The sequence below is a fragment of the Bombina bombina genome, chromosome 2, assembly GCF_027579735.1.
Source record: "Bombina bombina isolate aBomBom1 chromosome 2, aBomBom1.pri, whole genome shotgun sequence".
In the NCBI taxonomy this organism is placed as follows: domain Eukaryota; kingdom Metazoa; phylum Chordata; class Amphibia; order Anura; family Bombinatoridae; genus Bombina; species Bombina bombina.
Window position 1 is genome coordinate 903247007 of NC_069500.1, and position 21781 is coordinate 903268787.

The 21781-nt window shown below is 42.6% G+C and overlaps 1 protein-coding gene across 1 annotated transcript in view; it reads right to left on the minus strand.

Annotated features, from left to right (window-relative positions):
- GTF2E2 (general transcription factor IIE subunit 2) overlaps window positions 1-21781 on the minus strand; it is a 232584-nt gene that overhangs the window by 46126 nt on the left and 164677 nt on the right. Inside the window, exon 7 of the mRNA XM_053703281.1 lies at window positions 12500-12615. Within this exon, the coding sequence (XP_053559256.1) occupies window positions 12500-12615 (116 nt within the window). The remainder of the gene's footprint in view (window positions 1-12499; window positions 12616-21781) is intronic.

Sequence of the window (21781 nt, forward strand, 5' to 3'; positions counted from 1 at the left end):
TTTTGTGGTAAATCTTTCTAGTTACAGGCTTTCTGGCCTGAACAAGAGTATCGATAACAGAATCTGAGAATCCTCGCTTCGATAAAATCAAGCGTTCAATCTCCAAGCAGTCAGCTGGAGTGAAACCAGATTCGGATGTTCGAACGGACCCTGAACAAGAAGGTCTCGTCTCAAAGGTAGCTTCCAAGGTGGAGCCGATGACATATTCACCAGATCTGCATACCAAGTCCTGCGTGGCCACGCAGGAGCTATCAAGATCACCGACGCCCTCTCCTGATTGATCCTGGCTACCAGCCTGGGGATGAGAGGAAATGGCGGGAACACATAAGCTAGTTTGAAGGTCCAAGGTGCTACTAGTGCATCCACTAGAGCCGCCTTGGGATCCCTGGATCTGGCCCCGTAGCAAGGAACTTTGAAGTTCTGACGAGAGGCCATCAGATCCATGTCTGGAATGCCCCACAGGTGAGTGACTTGGGCAAAGATTTCCGGATGGAGTTCCCACTCCCCCGGATGCAATGTCTGACGACTCAGAAAATCCGCTTCCCAATTTTCCACTCCTGGGATGTGGATAGCAGACAGGTGGCAGGAGTGAGACTCCGCCCATAGAATGATTTTGGTCACTTCTTCCATCGCTAGGGAACTCCTTGTTCCCCCCTGATGGTTGATGTACGCAACAGATGTCATGTTGTCTGATTGAAACCGTATGAACTTGGTCCTCGCTAGCCGAGGCCAGGCCTTGAGAGCATTGAATATCGCTCTCAGTTCCAGAATATTTATCGGTAGAAGAGATTCTTCCCGAGACCAAAGACCCTGAGCTTTCAGGGATCCCCAGACCGCGCCCCAGCCCATCAGACTGGCGTCGGTCGTGACAATGACCCACTCTGGTCTGCGGAACGTCATCCCTTGAGACAGATTGTCCAGGGACAGCCACCAACGGAGTGAGTCTCTGGTCCTCTGATTTACTTGTATCTTCGGAGACAAGTCTGTATAGTCCCCATTCCACTGACTGAGCATGCACAGTTGTAATGGTCTTAGATGAATGCGCGCAAAAGGAACTATGTCCATCGCCGCTACCATCAACCCGATCACTTCCATGCACTGAGCTATGGAAGGAAGAGGAACGGAATGAAGTATCCGACAAGAGTCTAGAAGTTTTGTTTTTCTGGCCTCTGTTAGAAAGATCCTCATTTCTAAGGAGTCTATAATTGTTCCCAAGAAGGGAACCCTTGTTGACGGGGATAGAGAACTCTTTTCCACGTTCACTTTCCAGCCGTGAGATCTGAGAAAGGCCAGGACAATGTCCGTGTGAGCCTTTGCTTGAGGAAGGGACGACGCTTGAATCAGAATGTCGTCCAGGTAAGGTACTACTGCAATGCCCCTTGGTCTTAGCACCGCTAGAAGGGACCCTAGTACCTTTGTGAAAATCCTTGGAGCAGTGGCTAATCCGAAAGGAAGCGCCACGAACTGGTAATGTTTGTCCAGGAATGCAAACCTTAGGAACCGATGATGTTCCTTGTGGATAGGAATATGTAGATACGCATCCTTTAAATCCACCGTGGTCATGAATTGACCCTCCTGGATGGAAGGAAGAATAGTTCGAATGGTTTCCATCTTGAAAGATGGAACCTTGAGAAACTTGTTTAAGATCTTGAGATCTAAGATTGGTCTGAACGTTCCCTCTTTTTTGGGAACTATGAACAGATTGGAGTAGAACCCCATCCCTTGTTCTCTTAGTGGAACAGGATGAATCACTCCCATTTTTAACAGGTCTTCTACACAATGTAAGAACGCCTGTCTTTTTATGTGGTCTGAAGACAACTGAGACCTGTGGAACCTCCCCCTTGGGGGAAGTCCCTTGAATTCCAGAAGATAACCCTGGGAGACTATTTCTAGCGCCCAGGGATCCAGAACATCTCTTGCCCAAGCCTGAGCGAAGAGAGAGAGTCTGCCCCCCACCAGATCCGGTCCCGGATCGGGGGCCAATATTTCATGCTGTCTTGGTAGCAGTGGCAGGCTTCTTGGCCTGCTTTCCCTTGTTCCAGCCTTGCATTGGTCTCCAAGCTGGCTTGGCTTGAGAAGTATTACCCTCTTGCTTAGAGGACGTAGCACTTTGGGCTGGTCCGTTTTTACGAAAGGGACGAAAATTAGGTCTATTTTTCGCCTTGAAAGGCCGATCCTGAGGAAGGGCGTGGCCCTTACCCCCAGTGATATCCGAGATAATCTCTTTCAAGTCAGGGCCAAACAGCGTTTTCCCCTTGAAAGGAATGTTTAGTAGCTTGTTCTTGGAAGACGCATCAGCCGACCAAGATTTCAACCAAAGCGCTCTGCGCGCCACAATAGCAAACCCAGAATTCTTAGCCGCTAACCTAGCCAATTGCAAAGTGGCGTCTAGGGTGAAAGAATTAGCCAATTTGAGAGCATTGATTCTGTCCATAATCTCCTCATAAGGAGGAGAATCACTATCGAGCGCCTTTATCAGCTCATCAAACCAGAAACATGCGGCTGTAGTGACAGGGACAATGCATGAAATTGGTTGTAGAAGGTAACCCTGCTGAACAAACATCTTTTTAAGCAAACCTTCTAATTTTTTATCCATAGGATCTTTGAAAGCACAACTATCCTCTATGGGTATAGTGGTGCGTTTGTTTAAAGTAGAAACCGCTCCCTCGACCTTGGGGACTGTCTGCCATAAGTCCTTTCTGGGGTCGACCATAGGAAACAATTTTTTAAATATGGGGGGAGGGACGAAAGGAATACCGGGCCTTTCCCATTCTTTATTAACAATGTCCGCCACCCGCTTGGGTATAGGAAAAGCTTCTGGGAGCTCCGGCACCTCTAGGAACTTGTCCATTTTACATAGTTTCTCTGGGATGACCAACTTTTCACAATCATCCAGAGTGGATAATACCTCCTTAAGCAGAATGCGGAGATGTTCCAACTTAAATTTAAATGCAATTACATCAGGTTCAGCCTGTTGAGAAATGTTCCCTGAATCAGTAATTTCTCCCTCAGACAAAACCTCCCTGGCCCCCTCAGATTGGGTTAGGGGCCCTTCAGAGATATTAATATCAGCGTCGTCATGCTCTTCAGTAACTAAAACAGAGCAGCCACGCTTATGCTGACAAGGGTTCATTTTGGCTAAAATGTTTTTGACAGAATTATCCATTACAGCCGTTAATTGTTGCATAGTAAGGAGTATTGGCGCGCTAGATGTACTAGGGGCCTCCTGAGTGGGCAAGACTCGTGTAGACGAAGGAGGGAATGATGCAGTACCATGCTTACTCCCCTCACTTGAGGAATCATCTTGGGCATCATTGTCATTATCACATAAATCACATTTATTTAAATGAACAGGAATTCTGGCTTCCCCACATTCAGAACACAGTCTATCTGGTAGTTCAGACATGTTAAACAGGCATAAACTTGATAATAAAGTACAAAAAACGTTTTAAAATAAAACCGTTACTGTCACTTTAAATTTTAAACTGAACACACTTTATTACTGCAATTGCGAAAAAACATGAAGGAATTGTACAAAATTCACCAAATTTTCATCACAGTGTCTTAAAGCCTTAAAAGTATTGCACACCAAATTTGGAAGCTTTAACCCTTAAAATAACGGAACCGGAGCCGTTTTAACACTTTAACCCCTTTACAGTCCCTGGTATCTGCTTTGCTGAGACCCAACCAAACCCAAAGGGGAATACGATACCAAATGACGCCTTCAGAAAGTCTTTTCTAAGTATCAGAGCTCCTCTCACATGCGACTGCATGCCATGCCTCTCAAAAACAAGTGCGCCACACCGGCGCGAAAATGAGGCTCTGCTTATGCTTTGGGAAAACCCCAGAGAAATAAGGTGTCTAATACAGTGCCTGCCGATATTATAATATCAATATACCCAGATAAAATGATTCCTCAAGGCTAAATATGTTTTAAAACTGAATCGATTTAGCCCAGAAAAGTCTACAATCTTAATAAGCCCTTGTGAAGCCCTTATTTACCATCGTAATAAACATGGCTTACCGGATCCCATAGGGAAAAATGACAGCTTCCAGCATTACATCGTCTTGTTAGAATGTGTCATACCTCAAGCAGCAAGAGACTGCACACTGTTCCCCCAACTGAAGTTAATTGCTCTCAACAGTCCTGTGTGGAACAGCCCTGGATTTTAGTTACGGTGCTAAAATCATTTTCCTCATACAAACAGAAATCTTCATCTCTTTTCTGTTTCTGAGTAAATAGTACATACCAGCACTATTTTAAAATAACAAACTCTTGATTGAATAATAAAAACTACAGTTAAACACTAAAAAACTCTAAGCCATCTCCGTGGAGATGTTGCCTGTACAACGGCAAAGAGAATGACTGGGGTAGGCGGAGCCTAGGAGGGATCATGTGACCAGCTTTGCTGGGCTCTTTGCCATTTCCTGTTGGGGAAGAGAATATCCCACAAGTAAGGATGACGCCGTGGACCGGACACACCTATGTTGGAGAAAACTCCTTTAAAAATTGGGCATCCAGCGCCTGGATATGAACCAACAACCTTTAAGTTGCAAAGTCACAAAGCTAACCACTAGGCTACATTAGCTCCTTGGTTCCAGATTTACCTTCCACCCGTGAGTACACAGGAAGGATAAAACAATGTCAGAATTGGGCCTTGTTTATTGACAATATGACTCCTAGATTAGAATATCGTCCAGATAAGGCGCCACCGCAATGCTCTGCGGTCTCAGAACCGCCAGCAGAAAACCCCCAGAACCTTTGGAAAATCTAGGAGCCGTGGCCAGACCAAAAAGGAAGGTCACGACCAGAAAGTGTTTGCCCAGAAAGTCACAAGTCGGGAACTTGTGATGATCTCTGTGAAATAGGAACATAAAGATATGTATCCTGAAGATCCCCCTCATCACAAATTGACCCTCCAAGATCAATGGAAAGATGGTACGAATAGTTTCCATCCTGAAAGATAGAACTCTGGGAAAACTTGCTCAGACTCTCGAAGTCAAAGATAGGTCTGAGGGTTCCCTCCCTCTTGGGGAATTCCAAACGGAATTGAATAAGAATTCTGCCCCTGTTCCTGCATCGGAACAGACTAAGTACTTCCATGGAGGAGAGGCCTCTTACACAATGTAAGAACGCCTCTCTCTTAAACTGGTCTGCAGAAATCTGAAGCAGAACCAGACCACTGTGAATCCCTGAAACATAATCTTCCATAGTCCAGGGATTATGAGCATCTCGAATCCAAGCCTGAACGAAAAACTGAAAATTCTGCCCCCTATAAAATCCGATTTCCCAGATCGGGGACATGTCCGTCATGCGGTCCTTGCTTTAACAGCAGGCTAATTGGATCCTAATAGCTGCAGCTGGTTTCAAACTGCAAACCATCCGCTTGCCAGACAGCTAATCTAACCATCAGGCTACTACTGCTGGCTTTTTTGTTTTTTAAATTCAGAAGATAATCTCTTCTTGACTTGAAACATACATCAGTATCGAAAAGGCTTTAACCATAAGGCTCAGAGATCTGAAACAGAAAAATCTGAAATCTACGCTCCTCAGTTTAAGAACTTCAAGGATTTTATACAGAAGAGACTCGGACTTAAAAAGACTAGACAACGCATCAAATCAAAATGCCACCCGCTAAGGACGGTAGAAAGTACACAGTTGTAAGTCATTGTAAACCTTGGTGTACATCCCTTTCCCAATCTTTGTGACAACCCTTGAGAATCTAACTAGTCTCAGACAAAGTAAGTAGTTCTCCTAGCTAAGTTGGGAACTACTCCTTTCACCCTAGGGAATGTCTGCTTCTTAGCCAACAACAATTCATTAAGTATAGGGAATACGGACTTTTCCATTCCGTATGACTCACAAAACGTACTAGGATAGATTACACAGGAACCTGTATAAACAGAGAGAAAGAGAGGCGCCTCATGGGACAGTATCGTGCCAGTGGAGAAAATCACAAACAGTGTGGCAGCACGTAAATAGAGGTACTCACAAAGGTGGTGGCATATACGAATGCCTAGCAGAGCAGGACGGGACTATTCGTCGCCCGACAGACAAAAACTCAGATGCTTGGGCGTAAGATCACAGAGCCAATCGGTGGCCGCCTGCAGTCAGCGTCAGTAGTGGGAGCTGTTCCGGGATTAGCCAGTCACCGAACTCAACAGAGGAAATGACGGGTCAGCGGACCAATCATAGACAGCAAACGTAGAGCAAGTACTATATATAAACTCGTGTTTTATTGAGTTAAAATATTAAAACAGAGGCAAACAGCAACGCGTTTCTCGACCTACGGGTCGTTTCATCAGGCTGATGTTTCGTAACTCTATATATTCTTTTGTTAGGATAGATTACACCTGTGCTAAGGTGAAAATAATTCCTCTAGAAAAGTTAGTGTCCCCATGGGAAAAATCTAGAATGCCTGATATGCAAAGAAAGACTCCATACGGAGTATGCGAGGCAGCGCAGAGCATTGCATGTGTGTCCAAACATTTAGTAAACACTATAGGTTTGCGGCATAAAGTGATCATTGTCAACCTACTCCCAAACTGTAAATGCCATAAAAGGAGAAGTTAAGAAAAAGAGCGTAATGTTTCTCTAAAAATTAACACAAAAACATTAGTCACTTTAAATCCTCTTATTTCTGTGTCAGAAATAATCCAAATATCATGTTAACCCTGCTGGTAATAGACAATGCTATTTACATTAAAGCAACTCTGTCTTGTACACACAATCCCTATGAATATTGACAGGAACTGCAGAGCACCGCATGTGGGCCAGAAAAAAATCTTTATTTTATGTGTACAGCTTAAAGTATCAAACAAAAGGAACCCCACAAAAAAACGGTACTGTCTCTTTAAGCACAAAAGGAACGTTATTTTTGTGAGTCTTTTTTCCATACAAAAATGGATGAAATAACACCCAGACATCTGAATATCAAATAAAACCAATACTGTCCTCTTTAAATGTGTAGAGACAATAATATATAGGTAAACAAGTGGTGTAGGGCCTCATACATCATAAGATGTTTAACTAGAAACCGGGTGGTACTGTGCCTTTAAAAACAGAACAGTGCTTAAACTTAACACTACAAATAGCAACCGTTGCCCCTCTTGTCAGCTAACATAAGACTGACCAAACAACGCACCACTCCCATTCTATACGCCATCTTTAGCTGGTCTGCCCACCATAGCTCTGTGACTGACATAGTAACATTGCTCAGATCGTCTGAATTCACAACATGACCCGGGACTGCACAAAAAGGCACGCAAACTGCATTGTTGTAACAAAGCCTAGCTCCGCCCATCATGGGCGTATCAGGCTGAAACTCCCGGGCAGCAAATGAGTAAAAATAGAGCCATCAGAACAGAATCACCCTATAGCCCCGTCCATCATGGGCGTATCAAGCAGTAACTCCCGGGCGGCTAACTAAGTAAAAAATGGAGCCGTTATCCACAGTCTTTAAAAAAAAAAAAAAAACACACCTCCTGATCGGCTTGCAGTAAAATACAGATATTGGAAGTGGAGAGTTACGCTATTATGTGTACATTTGTTCTTCTGAAAAAAATCAAAACCACTCCTTCTCCATAAAACAAAAACTAGACGACGTTTCCCGGTTTGAATATGTGTATAATGCAACTGCCGGGAGTAATAACACTGTTTCCAGCCCCAGTGTAAGTATCCACGGTCCCATCACAATAAGAGCCCTTCTGATTTCAGCCCTTAACATGTGAATGAATGCAATGTAGTGCTCACTTCCTTCTGAGAGAATGTTTTGTCCCCAGAATTAATAAAGTCAGCACTTACCTTGAACGCTGGCAGTCCAGCAGGTTTTCAGAGGTCCTCTTCCTCCCATAGCCCTGTGGACTAAGATCAGCCTGAGTTAAAAGAGCTTAGGCTATCTGTATTAGGGCAGCAAATAAGTATAGGAGGCGCAGTGAGAATTAAGTCCCACCAGTTCCTACTGCTTTAAAGCCACCAAATGCTCTACTGTAGGGACTGATAAGGTCTAAGCTACACCCTGGAACAAAGTAGCACTCATTGACACTACTTAAAAAATAATAAACTCTTGATTGAAGAATCTAAACTAACACCTCACTTTACCTCTTCCTATCACTAACACAGGCAAATAGAATGACTGGATTGGGAGGGAAGGGAGGAGCTATATATACAGCTTTGCTGTGGTGCTCTTTGCCTCCTCCTGCTAACCAGGAGGCGATATCCCACAAGTAAGGATGAAACCTGTGGACTCATCGTATCTTGTAAAAGAAATAGGGCTTAACATAGACTAAAAGCCACTCTCACTGAAGAATCATATGAACATCTTCATTCTTTACCTTCCTCCAGCGGAAGCAAAGACAAGACGGAGTTGCCAGTGAGGTGTGATGGATTTTACAGAGTTCCTGTGGTTTGGGAATCTTTGCCTCCTCCTAGTAAGTAGGGAATATCTCTTAGTAGTAGGGAATATTATGAAAGAAACACGGTTTAGAGTTAGGAATAGTCTCAGCACAAGGTACATAGCTGAGCAGGGACACACGTGAAAATCACCTGAAAATCATTACAAAGCAAATACAAGCTAGAAGGGGTTAATATTTCAGAGGATTTTCCTTTCTAAAGGATTAGCTAATGGACCTAAGGCCTTAGCTGCATCATCTTGCTCCAGAAGAAAAGGTAAGGAAATAGCTTAAGTATCAGAGATAGACTGAAGCAAATAAGCCGTAAGGAAGCACACAGTCTTTTAACAAAAGAGAGGAACAAAACTGAAATGGCGCAATGTAAAGTTTGATACATTTCGGAAAGGGAAAACCGTAAGAAAGAACTATCAAACAAGTGCTGATGTAACTGTAATAAAGAAGTAAAGGTGACATAATAAATAACACAAAGGGTTAAATACTTTTGCTCCAAAATTTAAGAAAAGCTCTGGTATGATCAGAGTATCTTACAACCTTCACCGGCCCTGAGAGCTTCTCCCAAAACACTGAGATGGTTACAGCACCACAGGAACAAATAAAGACAGGAAGACGTGCTAAAAAGATTAACCCTTAGCATGACTGTGCGCACTAAAGATGAAAATGCAAAAGAAAAAACAAGATTTAAGTAAAAGGTGAGGGAAAGTAGCTGTGTACTGTTCTGCAGTAACTTCTGAGAGTGCTAAAGCCATCAAAGCCAAATTTAAAGTAATTTTAAAAGTGCCTAAAAGTGCTAAAATCTGTTTATAAAAGGTGTTTAGTGTACAAATGTCCCAAGACTGTGAATCTTGTGTACATGTTCATACTAGTAGCCTGTGGGCTATGAAATTACAAAGTACTTACCTGTCAGTACCTTTGGCCACTGTGCTTACCTCAACTGCAGCAACTGCTAACAGTAGGCAAAGCCCATCCCAGGCAATGCAAGCACAGTGCCAAGGATCTTTAAATGGATATTAAACAGTCTGTTTCATTGTTGTATTTAAAAAAACACACACACACTAAGCATTGGGTTATACTTAGTAGAAATCATTGCAACATGCGTTATTCATAATTTTAAAAGGATTTTAAATGTTTCAACTTAATTTGTGCAATGTTCATTACTTCCTGTCTGAGCCCTAGAAAGAGGCTGCATTCTCTACAGGAGGGCATATTTAGTTTGCTGTCAAATCTTCTAGAGTAACTTGAGCTGGTTTATTATTATTCAGATCATGCTAGACAGAAAGTGAGGCCTAGTTTCCATTGAGGTGGTAACGTTTGGAAAATGGTGGTAACATACAAATTCTCCATAGACTTTAATGAAGATAAAGGTTTTTATCACTAGTTTCCAAACTTTACCACCTTAATGGAAACTAGGCCTAAGTCGGTTTTGCTCTTGCTCAGTATATGCAGAATGCAGCCAAAGTTCAAAAGATGTCTCCTCTCTTATCTCCCTGGGGCTACATTGAGAATTTCTGAAAACAAATAAGTTGCTTGCAGTTTTGGTTTTTTTACACAATTGTTTTTTTTTATGTACTTTTATTTAACATAAAACAGGACCAGCCTGCATCCGGGTCCTAACCGTCAAGCTGCATAAATCCTCCTTTAGAGGGGAAGAAGGGAAACAGACAAACATAGGACTAACATGTCCCAAAACACTTCCGCAGAAGTAATGGAGAGTATCGATCCCAGTTTAAGATTCCCAAAGGAAAGTAATAAACAAATTAATAGACATCCTAACCGGATAAAAATAAATATAAGGCAACCCACAGGTTAACGCCCAATAAGAAAGCCGGCCTACCGCAGGACCAGCCAAATCGAGCCCTAAGCTTCCAAAGAAAAACTGGGAAGGATCTAAAAAAAAAAAAAAAGTCAGATTACATCATCCCCACATGTCTAATGAGGTGCACCTTTCGAAGTAGACTGAAAATTCCCGTATCCGAGAAGGATAGGGTCATTTAATAACTGAAAAACATGTCTGAGCAAGACGCAAAGACACGCCACTCTATAACGAAAGGCACAACACTCAGGAACAGTTACACCCGCAGGGAACTGTACAGGCCCTCCCCAAGGCGGTAGACCCGGGACAATAAGGCACGAGCACAAATGTGCATAAACGTCTGGACTCTGCAGACGAATAATCGCCAAAAATATGTGGAAGCGAAAACTAGCTGCAACCTCCGGGGGGAACACGCCGCTGCATGGAGGAATAATCCTAAATTGGGTTACCCGCATGTGTAGAAGTATGAAGCAGTAGGGAACTCACATCTTGGAGGACTGGACCCCCCAGAGGCAGATGGCTCAGCTGTCCCTTGAGTCCCCGAGTCCAAGGAACAAGGCACTCTCATATCGCATACAGAACAAAACTGGTTGACATGTGTCAACGAGGCAAATCCGGATTCTTCACCGGACGCAGAATTGGAATCTGAAATTAAAATAGTCTCAGTATCAGAATCCTCCATAACTGAATCTGAAATGTGCACAGTCTCAGCATCAGAATCCTCCATAACTGGATAGAGGAAATGCAAATATGGCGCACCTGACACCCACAATGGCTGGGGCACTCACCACCTCCTATGACCAGACCCCTGTGAACTAGAATTTCTCCTTCACCACACGGACGGGAATGTGGAAATGGAAGACGGAGCATAACCACGCCCGACCACAAGGTGAACCGTACAGTCCAAAATAGCACGCCCAACGATAAGGTCACGTCACTTCCAAAAGGCCTCAATGTTCCAACCACGAGCCCGTAAACATCAGCAGGTTGAATCACATAACAAACATGATTATAAATCCCCCTGTTCAATAACCCCCTCAGGAGATATTAATCCATTGATTCCAAGATACTAAAGGAGACTAACTGAGACCCTTACGTTAAGTTAGACACGCAAGGTTGTAGCCTCTCGGGAATGCATTTGTATTACAGTACATTGATAAAGAAAGTAAAATTAAACGATCTTACCGGAATCTACTCCATGGAACAGGAACACAGCCTTTCAAGTGTGACGGATAGTAGCATCGCTTCCGCCATGGACTTGAGAGAAAAAAGCAGGCAGCAGAGTGAAGTTCGACAACTCCGATTGCATGTGGAGCTGTTAACATGAGTCAGGATGGTTTCGCAGAAAGACTCTTCCTGCATCTCCGGACTCTAACTTTCATCCAAGCCCTTACTGAGAGACTGACAGGACTATTTAAAACTCCAATCCCCTGCCGAAGAGTACTACCCTCCATAAGAGACAATAATAAATTCTGACACTTCTCTGCCAACCTCTTGGGACGAAAGGCAAAGAATGACTGGGGGATGAGGGGAGTGGGAGGAGTATTTAAGCCTTTGGCTGGGGTGTCTTTGCCTCCTCCTGGTGGCCAGGTTCTTATTTCCCAAAAGTAATGAATGCAGCGGTGGACTCTTTCCATTTAAGAAGAAAATACGCTATTCCCGCTTAACAAATAAAATTTATGTTGCCTGGACATGCTGAATATGGCGGCCGCCAGCAGCTTTTGGGTCTTTTCTGAGCCATATACCTTTGTGTGAAAGTGCAACACACAAAGATCTGGTGGCCGCCATTTTCGGGAAATTCATTGCTACCCGAAAGCAACAAATGCACATGTCTATTTTTTTCTATGCATGAGATATGAGTTTGTTGCTCTATGTGCAATAGGTGAGTCTTCATGCAAGAAATTTGTATAGCAATTAATGTGCCTCTAAGCTTTTTTATATTTCTTTTTAGGAATTAAATAGTTTAAAAAAAAAATGTATGTATGGAATGATTAACCACTTTTTGATATACTTGATAAATTAATAGAAACTTTTTATGCTGTGCTGAATTCCCTCCATTTATCTGGATCCTAATACAGCTCTGATTTGGTTTTACAAATGTATTTTAACCAGGATTTTAAACACTGCAGTTGTATTTTAGTAGGCTCAATACACTAAGTAACATACTGTTATAATGTATAATTTTCTGTATATTTAGACCAATGTTGTCAATAAGGCTAACTTGTTTTGGTTGAGAAAATATTTTACCATAACATTACAAAATAAAATATTGCTTACAACTTTCTTTGGTCCGGATTCCTGCATTGAAGAGATGCCCTGCCTCTTTAGATATTCCTCTATTTTCTCTTCATCCATGGAGTCAACTGGGACACTCCTCCAAAGCTTCTGAAATTCTAGAATTTAAACAAAGAAGCAAAAAATATTGCTGTAGCGGGTCATTATGAAAACATGTCCAGTCCACATAGGTAAATATCCCTAAATGAACAATGTAATTTTACATTTTTTATTATTTAAAATAGGCATCTTTTAAAATGTTTTTAAATCACTGCCAGCACTAGAAAGGTGTGTATCACCAGTTCTGGCCACTGAGAGCCTTTGATAAAATACGGTGGATGTGGACCAAGGTTATAAAACTTCCGCCTCTTGAAAAGGACTTACCATCTACGCATGTAGACGGGGATTTCCATTGAAAGAGTATACAAATTAAAGGGACAAAATTACATGCAGTTTTAAGAGACTTTCCAATTTACTTCTATTATCAAATTTTGTACATTTTTTTTTATATGCACACTTTTTGAGGCACTAGTTCCTACTGAGCATGTGCACACGTTTATAGGGTACTAGTCTGTACTAGTCTGAAAAGATACATTTGTCAGAAAAAAATAAATCGACTGCTTATTTGAAATGTAAAGTTTTATTACGTTGTCTTTATATTATGCAATTCTACTGTATTTAGTGGTCCTTTAAATTGACCTGTTCATTTAATTCAGCTGAAATTGTCAATAGCCTAATATACCTTGATAAGGGTTTAGCAACCTGCGACAACCTTGCAATGTGCAAGACTCAATGATTTTATTTTGGCACTGAGTGCTGCACCAAGGGTTTATACAGCCTTTGTTTTCACATTTATGCCTGGATGTCAGTCAGTGTGGCAGCCAGGCCCAGAATGATCCTCCTCTTCACTCCCCCCTGAACTTTTCTGGTTATACTCCTCACCACATGAGAAAACAAAGCAACAGACAGCAGCCCACAGGTGATATTAGGTTAAGGGGCTGACAAAGAGATTTCAGGGTCAGGTGTTTGAGATCTGATGTGAGTATGGGACTGACAGAAAAGCTGAAGGAACAGAGGTCTGATTTGAGGTCCAACATAGGTTTGTTGTGAACCAAAGGGATGCAGGGACAGGGGTTTTATATAATAATAATAATTTACAAATAGTATTAATAAATATTGATTCTATATTCAATATCAATGTCCTGGTGAAATATATAATACAACTTCAGCAAAACACTTATAAAGGTTTCCCAGCCAATGATTATAGTTTAACACAAGAGTTGGGGTAATGTAGGTGTACCAGATAACTGATCACACTATACAGTTACACATCTGGCAAAAATTAACTTCTTGATGTCTACACCCCAGCTGTTAGACAAATCATATGCTTTCTTGTTCTAGGATATATTTAACTCTATATATTAGGTGAAGCTGGCAAAACAGCAAAGTTGGCATAACTAAATGCTTTCTGTTTCAGTAAATCTGAAGAATTACAGTCCTGTATAGCACAAGACTATTACAGAGGTGTAAAGATACAGTAAACGCAAATTCCCCATAATGTTGTAGATCTGCATGATTATAATAAACAATAGTTGATCATAATGACAGGGATATTCAAAAGTTTAGTACATTCTTCAAAATCATACGTTTAATATTACTCAATTAAAAGGAGCTAATATTAGTGCTTGATCAAACTTTAATTTACCATATATAAAAGTAGTTTAGTTGGAAGTACTAAAGGATTCAACACAATTCAAGCCAATATGTCTGATATAAGGAAATGATATCATGGCCACAGAGTTCCTGGCTGTAGGCAGTACAGTAAAGTGAGCTCTGAACGTGGACAAATGAGAGTTGTCAACAGTTTTATACTTGATTTAATGCACACTGCACAAGGTGAAGTTAGCAAATCCCGCAGTGCCTTTGTTTTAGCATTTTTATGAATTGTGAGATGTGCTTGCAGACAGTATAAAGCTGACTCTGTTACTCAGGAATGAACGGAGACTGAGCAGTACCAGACACGGCCTTGATAATGAATTCCCAGCATGGAAAGTCACTCTGCACACTCAAATTACTGTTTACGGGAGGTTACAGGCAGGGAGCAAGAAGTTTCCTTAGCAAACACATTGATTACACATATGTGTACAAAAACGAGATAATGTACTCAAAGATTTTCTATCATCCATATAAAAGAAAGTTTAATTTCCTTTTACATAGAGCATGCAAACAGATTTAATTTTATTATCACATTTATTTATTTATTCGTACCCTTTGCTGAAGAAACAGCAATGCACTACTGGGAGCTAGCTGAACATGTCAGCCAATGACCAGAGACATGTGCTACTGCTACTTCTCACCAGCTAGCTCCTGGTAGTGCATGGCAGTTCCTGAGCCTACTACCTAGGTATTCTTGTTGAAGAGTACACCCAGAGAACAAAACACATTTGATAAAAGAACTAAAGTGGAAATTTGTTTAAATTGTCCCTTTAAATTACAATATGAGGGGGGGCGTGGCCTGACCAAGCTAAGAAATGGCCGCATAATTAGTGAGCTCTGATCAGCTCATCGAACAAAAACTACTTATGTAGTCCCAAACATCAGCCAACTACCTCAAACGAAGGAGTATCATCCTAATCCCTAACCTGGTCACTCTGATTACTTTAGGAGAGCTGGCAGCACATGGAGGAGGGTAAAGACCAAACTCCTAGCAAAGCCTCACAGCACCGCAGAAGCAGCGACGGCGCCAAAACACAACAGACGGCTAACATTACCCACACCGCACCACCGGAGATCCCTGAAAGTGGTGAGCGGCCATAGAGAAGTGGTGAGAGCCATCGGCAGGTACAAACAGCAGCGGAGGTTGGAGAGAGCTGCGCAACTTTAAACCCACGCTACAGCAGGGGGAATCCCCAAGATGGCGCCGACGAACGCAGTGAACTGACACCGCGAGCGGAACTACCCGCCAGGTAAACACGGCACCTTAAAACACAGGGCAGAGAGGGGGAAACCGAGGGGCACAAAAACTGCAACAAGCAACGATAGCCCTCTACATATAAAATAAGAACCCACGGTTTTCAGGGGCTAGATCCAGGCCTTAAGAAAATTTAAGAGACAGCCTCCAGTATACCTAAATAATAGAGACCACGCACAAAGACCAAACTCCCCACTGAATGTGACAAAGCTCAGCAGACCCACCTGAAGGCTCGCAATTGCCTAGTTAGACAGCCAGATTAAATATACCAGCCTGAATCAGTGGTATATTTTAAGCAGAGGAACTGGGGGAAACTTTCAATATAAAAATTAATAGACAGAGTGGCACTAACCGAAGCACTCCCAATACCCCAGCAATAGCTTTCACCGCCCAAAACTACTAAAGACATTAGACCACGAATCTGTGTGGCCCCAGTTACACTACTAGTAGTGAGAGCAGCATTTACCTACACAACAATGTCAGCCAGAAGACTAACAAAGGGCGATAAAACATCTAAGCCATCCACAGTCAACGCCTATTTTAAAACAACTATAAACCCCAAACCAAACATAATGGAAGATATGGAAGAGGGGGATCAAGGTACATCAGATATAGAACAGGCTGAGACAAATGAAGAGACCACCCCAGTGACCAAAGCAGATCTAAAGGGCCTGGTCTCTAAACAAGACATAACGGCCAACTTCGAAAAGCTCTGGAATAAAATTGATAACATGCATACGGCAATGACAAGCTCTGGAATAAAATTGATAACATGCATACGGCAATGACCAACAGCTTATCTGAAATCAAATCAGAGATTGCCGAACTTGGAGGGCGGATGGACACACTAGAAGAACACACTGACACTCTAGTCGAAGATATCACTAATGTTACCCAATCCGTGGCCTCTCACCATCAGGAATTAACCGAGATCCAAGAAAAACTCGAGGATCTAGAGAATAGGAGTAGGAGGAACAATATTAGGCTGAAAGGAGTTCCAGAAAGTATCCTTAATAAAGACCTCCTCTCCTATGTGGCGCAACTGTTTCATCAGGTGACAGAAGGAACTGGGGAATTCGAAATGGGAATTGAAAGAGCCCACAGAGCCCTCAAGCCAAAACCCAAAGAGGGCATGCCCCCTAGAGATATAATTATCAAAATGGCGCTTTTCCAAGACAAAGAGAGAATCCTACAAGGAGCACGCAAGAAACCCACACTGAAATTCCAAGGGAACGTAATACAGTTCTATCAGGATCTTAGTGTTAGAACTCTTCAACGCAGAGGGGCTCTCAGACCGCTGACACAGCTATTAAGGAAACATCAAATAGCATACAAATGGGGTTTCCCTTTTGCCCTGTACATTAACAAAGACTCCAGAACAATTACTCTCAAAGAACCATCAGATATCCCTGAGGTCTGCCAAATCCTAGGCCTGGAAATTCCAAAGCTCACAACCCCTGCCCCCCTACAGCGACTAATGAAACCAGCGGACCAGATCTCAAAACCACATTGGTCTAACTCGACTAGGAAGAAACAAAAAACCTGAAAACTCCTCTTTGGGACATACTCAGGGTCACTAAACCCTTCCATGTTGAGCTCTGTAATAACTATCGCAAGTTGACATGGAGACAGCCAAGGAAATACAAGCTCTTTAAAGACACTTTCTCCAAAATCAACAATACCTGTGAAACCACAGTCCTACAGGAAGACTGGCTTTCCCTCTTCCGAAAGTTCATCTCTGAGAGTACAGGGACATTTGAGGACTCAGAGCGAGACTTTACTTACAACACCTACCCTTATTGCCTTGGGACTTTTATTTTTTCTTACTCAACCAAGCTCAATTCGATGTAGCTGAACTGACACCCCTAGTTAACAAAGTCGTATTATTATTGCACTTTAAGTGATTCTCTAATATGTTTTTTCCTCCTCTTCTTGTTCTTTTTCTTCCTTCCCCCCCACTCTATCTTACAGTTGAGATGGTTGGAGGCCCCTACAATTGGGCCCAGAGTTATGTTGAATTGTATAGTTGTAACTTTTTTTCATGTGTTTCAAGATGTCGTATGGGAGAGGTCTGTGCAATTGGGGGCCATCTTTGGAGCTATCATCAGAATGGTATGAAACTTTGGAGGGTGGGGAGCCTGGAAAGGTCTCACGGAGACCAGGTAAGCTGACAATACACAAACAACACACAAATGGATAGTGAGTTGACTATAGCTACACATAACGTACGAGGCCTCAACACTGACACCAAGAGAAGATTAGCCTTTAAACAATACACCATGCTAAGGGCCAAGTTACTGTTTCTTCAAGAAACACATTTTGTAACACCCCAACTCCCCTACTACTGGACTAAAAACTTCCCCACACACTTCCACGCAACTACCAAGTCGAAAAAGAGAGGAGTCTCGATTCTTATTCACTCCTCTGTTAATTACATACACGAATCTGCTACTGCGGATCCCGAAGGTAGATACTTAATCTTAAAGGGACAGATAGACAATGTAGGCGTTGTTTTATGTAACGTTTACGCGCCCAATGAACAACAACATATATTCTTTGCCAAAATATCGCAACTTATAACACAGTGGTCACAAACCAGAACAATTTTAGCGGGCGACTTTAATATCCCCATCTCACCACAAGACACAAGAGACCCAAGATTGACATCAAATAAACAGTCAAGGCGGGATAGCATAATGCGACATATTAAGGCTTCACTCAGTGCACACTCGCTGCTAGATTCCTGGCACATTTTAAATGGCAACACCAATGACACAACCTTCTATTCGGCGGCTCACAATACATATTCCCGACTTGATTATGTCTTCACCAGTCAAATTATGCAACCGACACTCAGCTCCTCCAGCATTTGCCCATGTGTGTTGTCGGACCACTCAGTGGTACTACTTAAGATGACTGGACTAGTAGATCCAAATAGATCTAGGTCCTGGACGTATGACCCAATCTTACATAAAGACCCGCATATCCACTCTTCCACTCTGCAACACCTGACGGAATTTTGGGACATTAACACAGACACCACTGACAACCCGACATATGTATGGGCCGCGCACAAATCCGTACTTAGAGGCACTCTCATCAAAGAAAAGACTATACACGCTAGACAGACGAGACGAGATTGGTTGCAAACACATGAAGACATAGCGCATTTAGAAAGACAACATAGATTAAACGGGGAACCCCACTACACTGAGTAATCTACAAAACAAAAGAGACTCGTTGGCTAAGATGCTGAGCTCCCAAGCCAACAGAGCTATAATGAAACTAAAATCCCAGTATTTTATATACGCTAACAAGCCAGACAAATTCTTGGCTCATAAACTTAGAGAAAAATACAAAACAGCTAATATCCCACTCATTGAAAGACAAGATGGTACAAGCACTACAAACCCCCAAGAAATAGTTGACACCTTTGGAGACTTTTACGCACAGCTTTACGACGGCCACAAAGTAACACACAGCCCAAAGATAGAGGCTCTCACACAGAGCTTTTTAGAAAATCCTTCGTTGGTTAAACTAACAGCAGAGGACAAAAAGTCGTTAAATGAACCCATCACAACGTTAGAGGTTGTCTTGGCGATAAAAGCTCTAAAACCGGGAAAAGCAGCAGGTCCAGACGGTTTCCCAGGGGAATACTACAAGTTGTTCAGAAGGGAACTAGTCCCCCACCTGACCAAATTTTGTAACCATATTATGCAAGGTCACCCAGTACCAGCTGAGCTGCTACAAGCAAAAATAATAGTCATACCCAAACCGGGCAAAGACCCAAAAAAGTGCCCTAGCTATCGCCCCATCTCCCTGATCAATCAGGATATTAAAATCTTTACCAAGATCTTGGCCAATAGGCTAGCAAACATTTTACCCAAACTAATACATAAAGACCAAGTAGGATTCATTAGAGACAGAGAAGCCCCAGACAACGTGAGACGAACTATAGACACGGTCCATCACCTCTGCGAAACACGAACGCCTTCTCTGCTCCTCGCGTTGGACGCGGAGAAGGCGTTTGATAGGGTAGACTGGAGGTACATGATTAAAACCCTGACACAATTGAACTTTGACGGCCCCTTCCTTGACGCCATCAAAACAATATACACCAACCCATCGGCCCTTGTATCCTCTAACGGATATAGATCTAAATAGTTCCCTATTCTAAATGGGACCAGACAGGGGTGCCCACTGTCCCCCCTGTTATTTGCGCTGTGTATAGAACCCTTGGCAGCCAAGATAAGGACGAACCCTGATATAATAGGAGTTAAAGTGGGAAACGCAGACTACAAAATTAGCCTTTTTGCAGACGACATACTGCTCACCCTGACCAGCCCTATGCTATCACTTCCAAACCTATATGAAACGCTAGGAGAATTCTCGTTAATCTCCGGCTATCGTATTAACTCGGATAAATGTGAAATGTTACCAATAGAGATCCCCACTCACACAAAGAAACTAATCGAAATAAACTTTGATTTAAAAGAATCTAAGGGTCCCTTGAAATACTTAGGGGTGGGAATAACGGCTCAAACCCAGCAGTTATACAAAGCCAACTACATACCTCTATACAAATCCATCAGGAAAGACCTACAATCATGGAAGAAGCATAACTTCTCCTGGATGGGGAGGATATCAGCGGTAAAGATGACCGTCTTGCCCCGCCTGCTCTATCTCTTTAGGGCTCTGCCCATACGCATTCCATATCCCGACTTAGAGAAACTTCAAACAGAGGTACTGTCATTTATCCGCGGTAAAAAACATGCTAGAATAGCAAAGAGAACCATGACAGGTCACAGAAGCTTGGGCGGCTTGGGGATCCCCAATCTCATAGAATACTACAAGGCAGCTAGACTAGCCCAGGACACCTTAATACTTAGGGCCAAGGAGGAAGCTCTTTGGATTCAGTTAGAGTCAGACATGAGGGGGGGGGGGGCGGGTTTCAGACACCATACTATGGGACCACAGAGTTGGCACACACGAGACAAAGCAGCACCAATCAGTCACAATAGAGACCACCCAAATTCTATGGTCAGAACTAGCACATAAAGGAGGGATGTGCCCTATAACCTCAACACTGAGACCCATCAGATACCTCCTCCACAAAGATTTGCAAAGAACAATCAATAAATGGGAAAATAAGGGTCTGTACCGTGTTGCAGACTTCTTAATTCAGAATAAAGTGATGACCCATGCCCAACTAAAAGATAAGATATATCCTGACCCTTTGCACTGGTACCTATACCTCCAATTATCATCGTCGATACACACATATAGGCAATCAATTCAGACTAGAGGGAAACTTACCCTAGAACATATATGTAACTCTATAAACAGACCAAAACAGTCCATCTCTAGAATATACCTAGATATACAAACGTCAAAATCCCCAACTAAATCACCTCTCATGCAAAGATGGGAAGCAGACCTAGACATCAGACTGGAGCCAGAGCAGTGGTTCAGGACTTTTGAAACAGACACTAAAGGATTGCTGAGCGCAGACCTCAGAGAAAACACTCTGAAGACGATTTTCAGATGGTACTTAACGCCTCTTAGAACAACACATATGACACAAACAGCATCTAGACTGTGCTACAGAGGATGTGGGGAAATGGGCACATACCGTCACATGTTCTGGGACTGCTCGGAGGTTCAAGCCATATGGCAGTCACTATCCAACCTAATTAGCTACCTGTTAGACGAGCAGATTCAGATTAGCAAGACACAGGCACTACTCCACGAGCGACTTCCTAGCTTCAATGGTCCAATAGACACTTTCATTAGAATACTATGTACGGTGGTGAGAACCTGCATAGCTAGATACTGGAAAGTAGGCACACCGACATGGCAAGAAATTAAAAATAGAATCCAACATACATATAACATGTACGACTTAGCAGCATGGACACTAGATACCAAAACTCAGAATGACGAAATTTGGTTTTATTGGAACTATAGAAATGGCTTCAACCACCCTCCCTTACCGGCAACAATTCGCTCTCAGGCCTCCAATCGCTAGATAGATACATCCAAGTAATTATATAGACTTTATCTACTGCCCTCACGATCAAAAGGTACTGCAACCACTTACTATCCTCTCAGATCTCTCTCTCCCCCCTCTATGTTTTTCCCCCACTTTTTTCCCCCCCAAATACTGGAAGTTTTATCCACCCTCAAAAATTATTTCATTTGATTCTAAGTTATATATAAGTGTGAGTAGATGGATGAGACAAGAACACCTACACTACACCTCCTGTTAAGAGGTACTGTTCATTGAAATCTATAGCCAATGTAATATTCTGTTT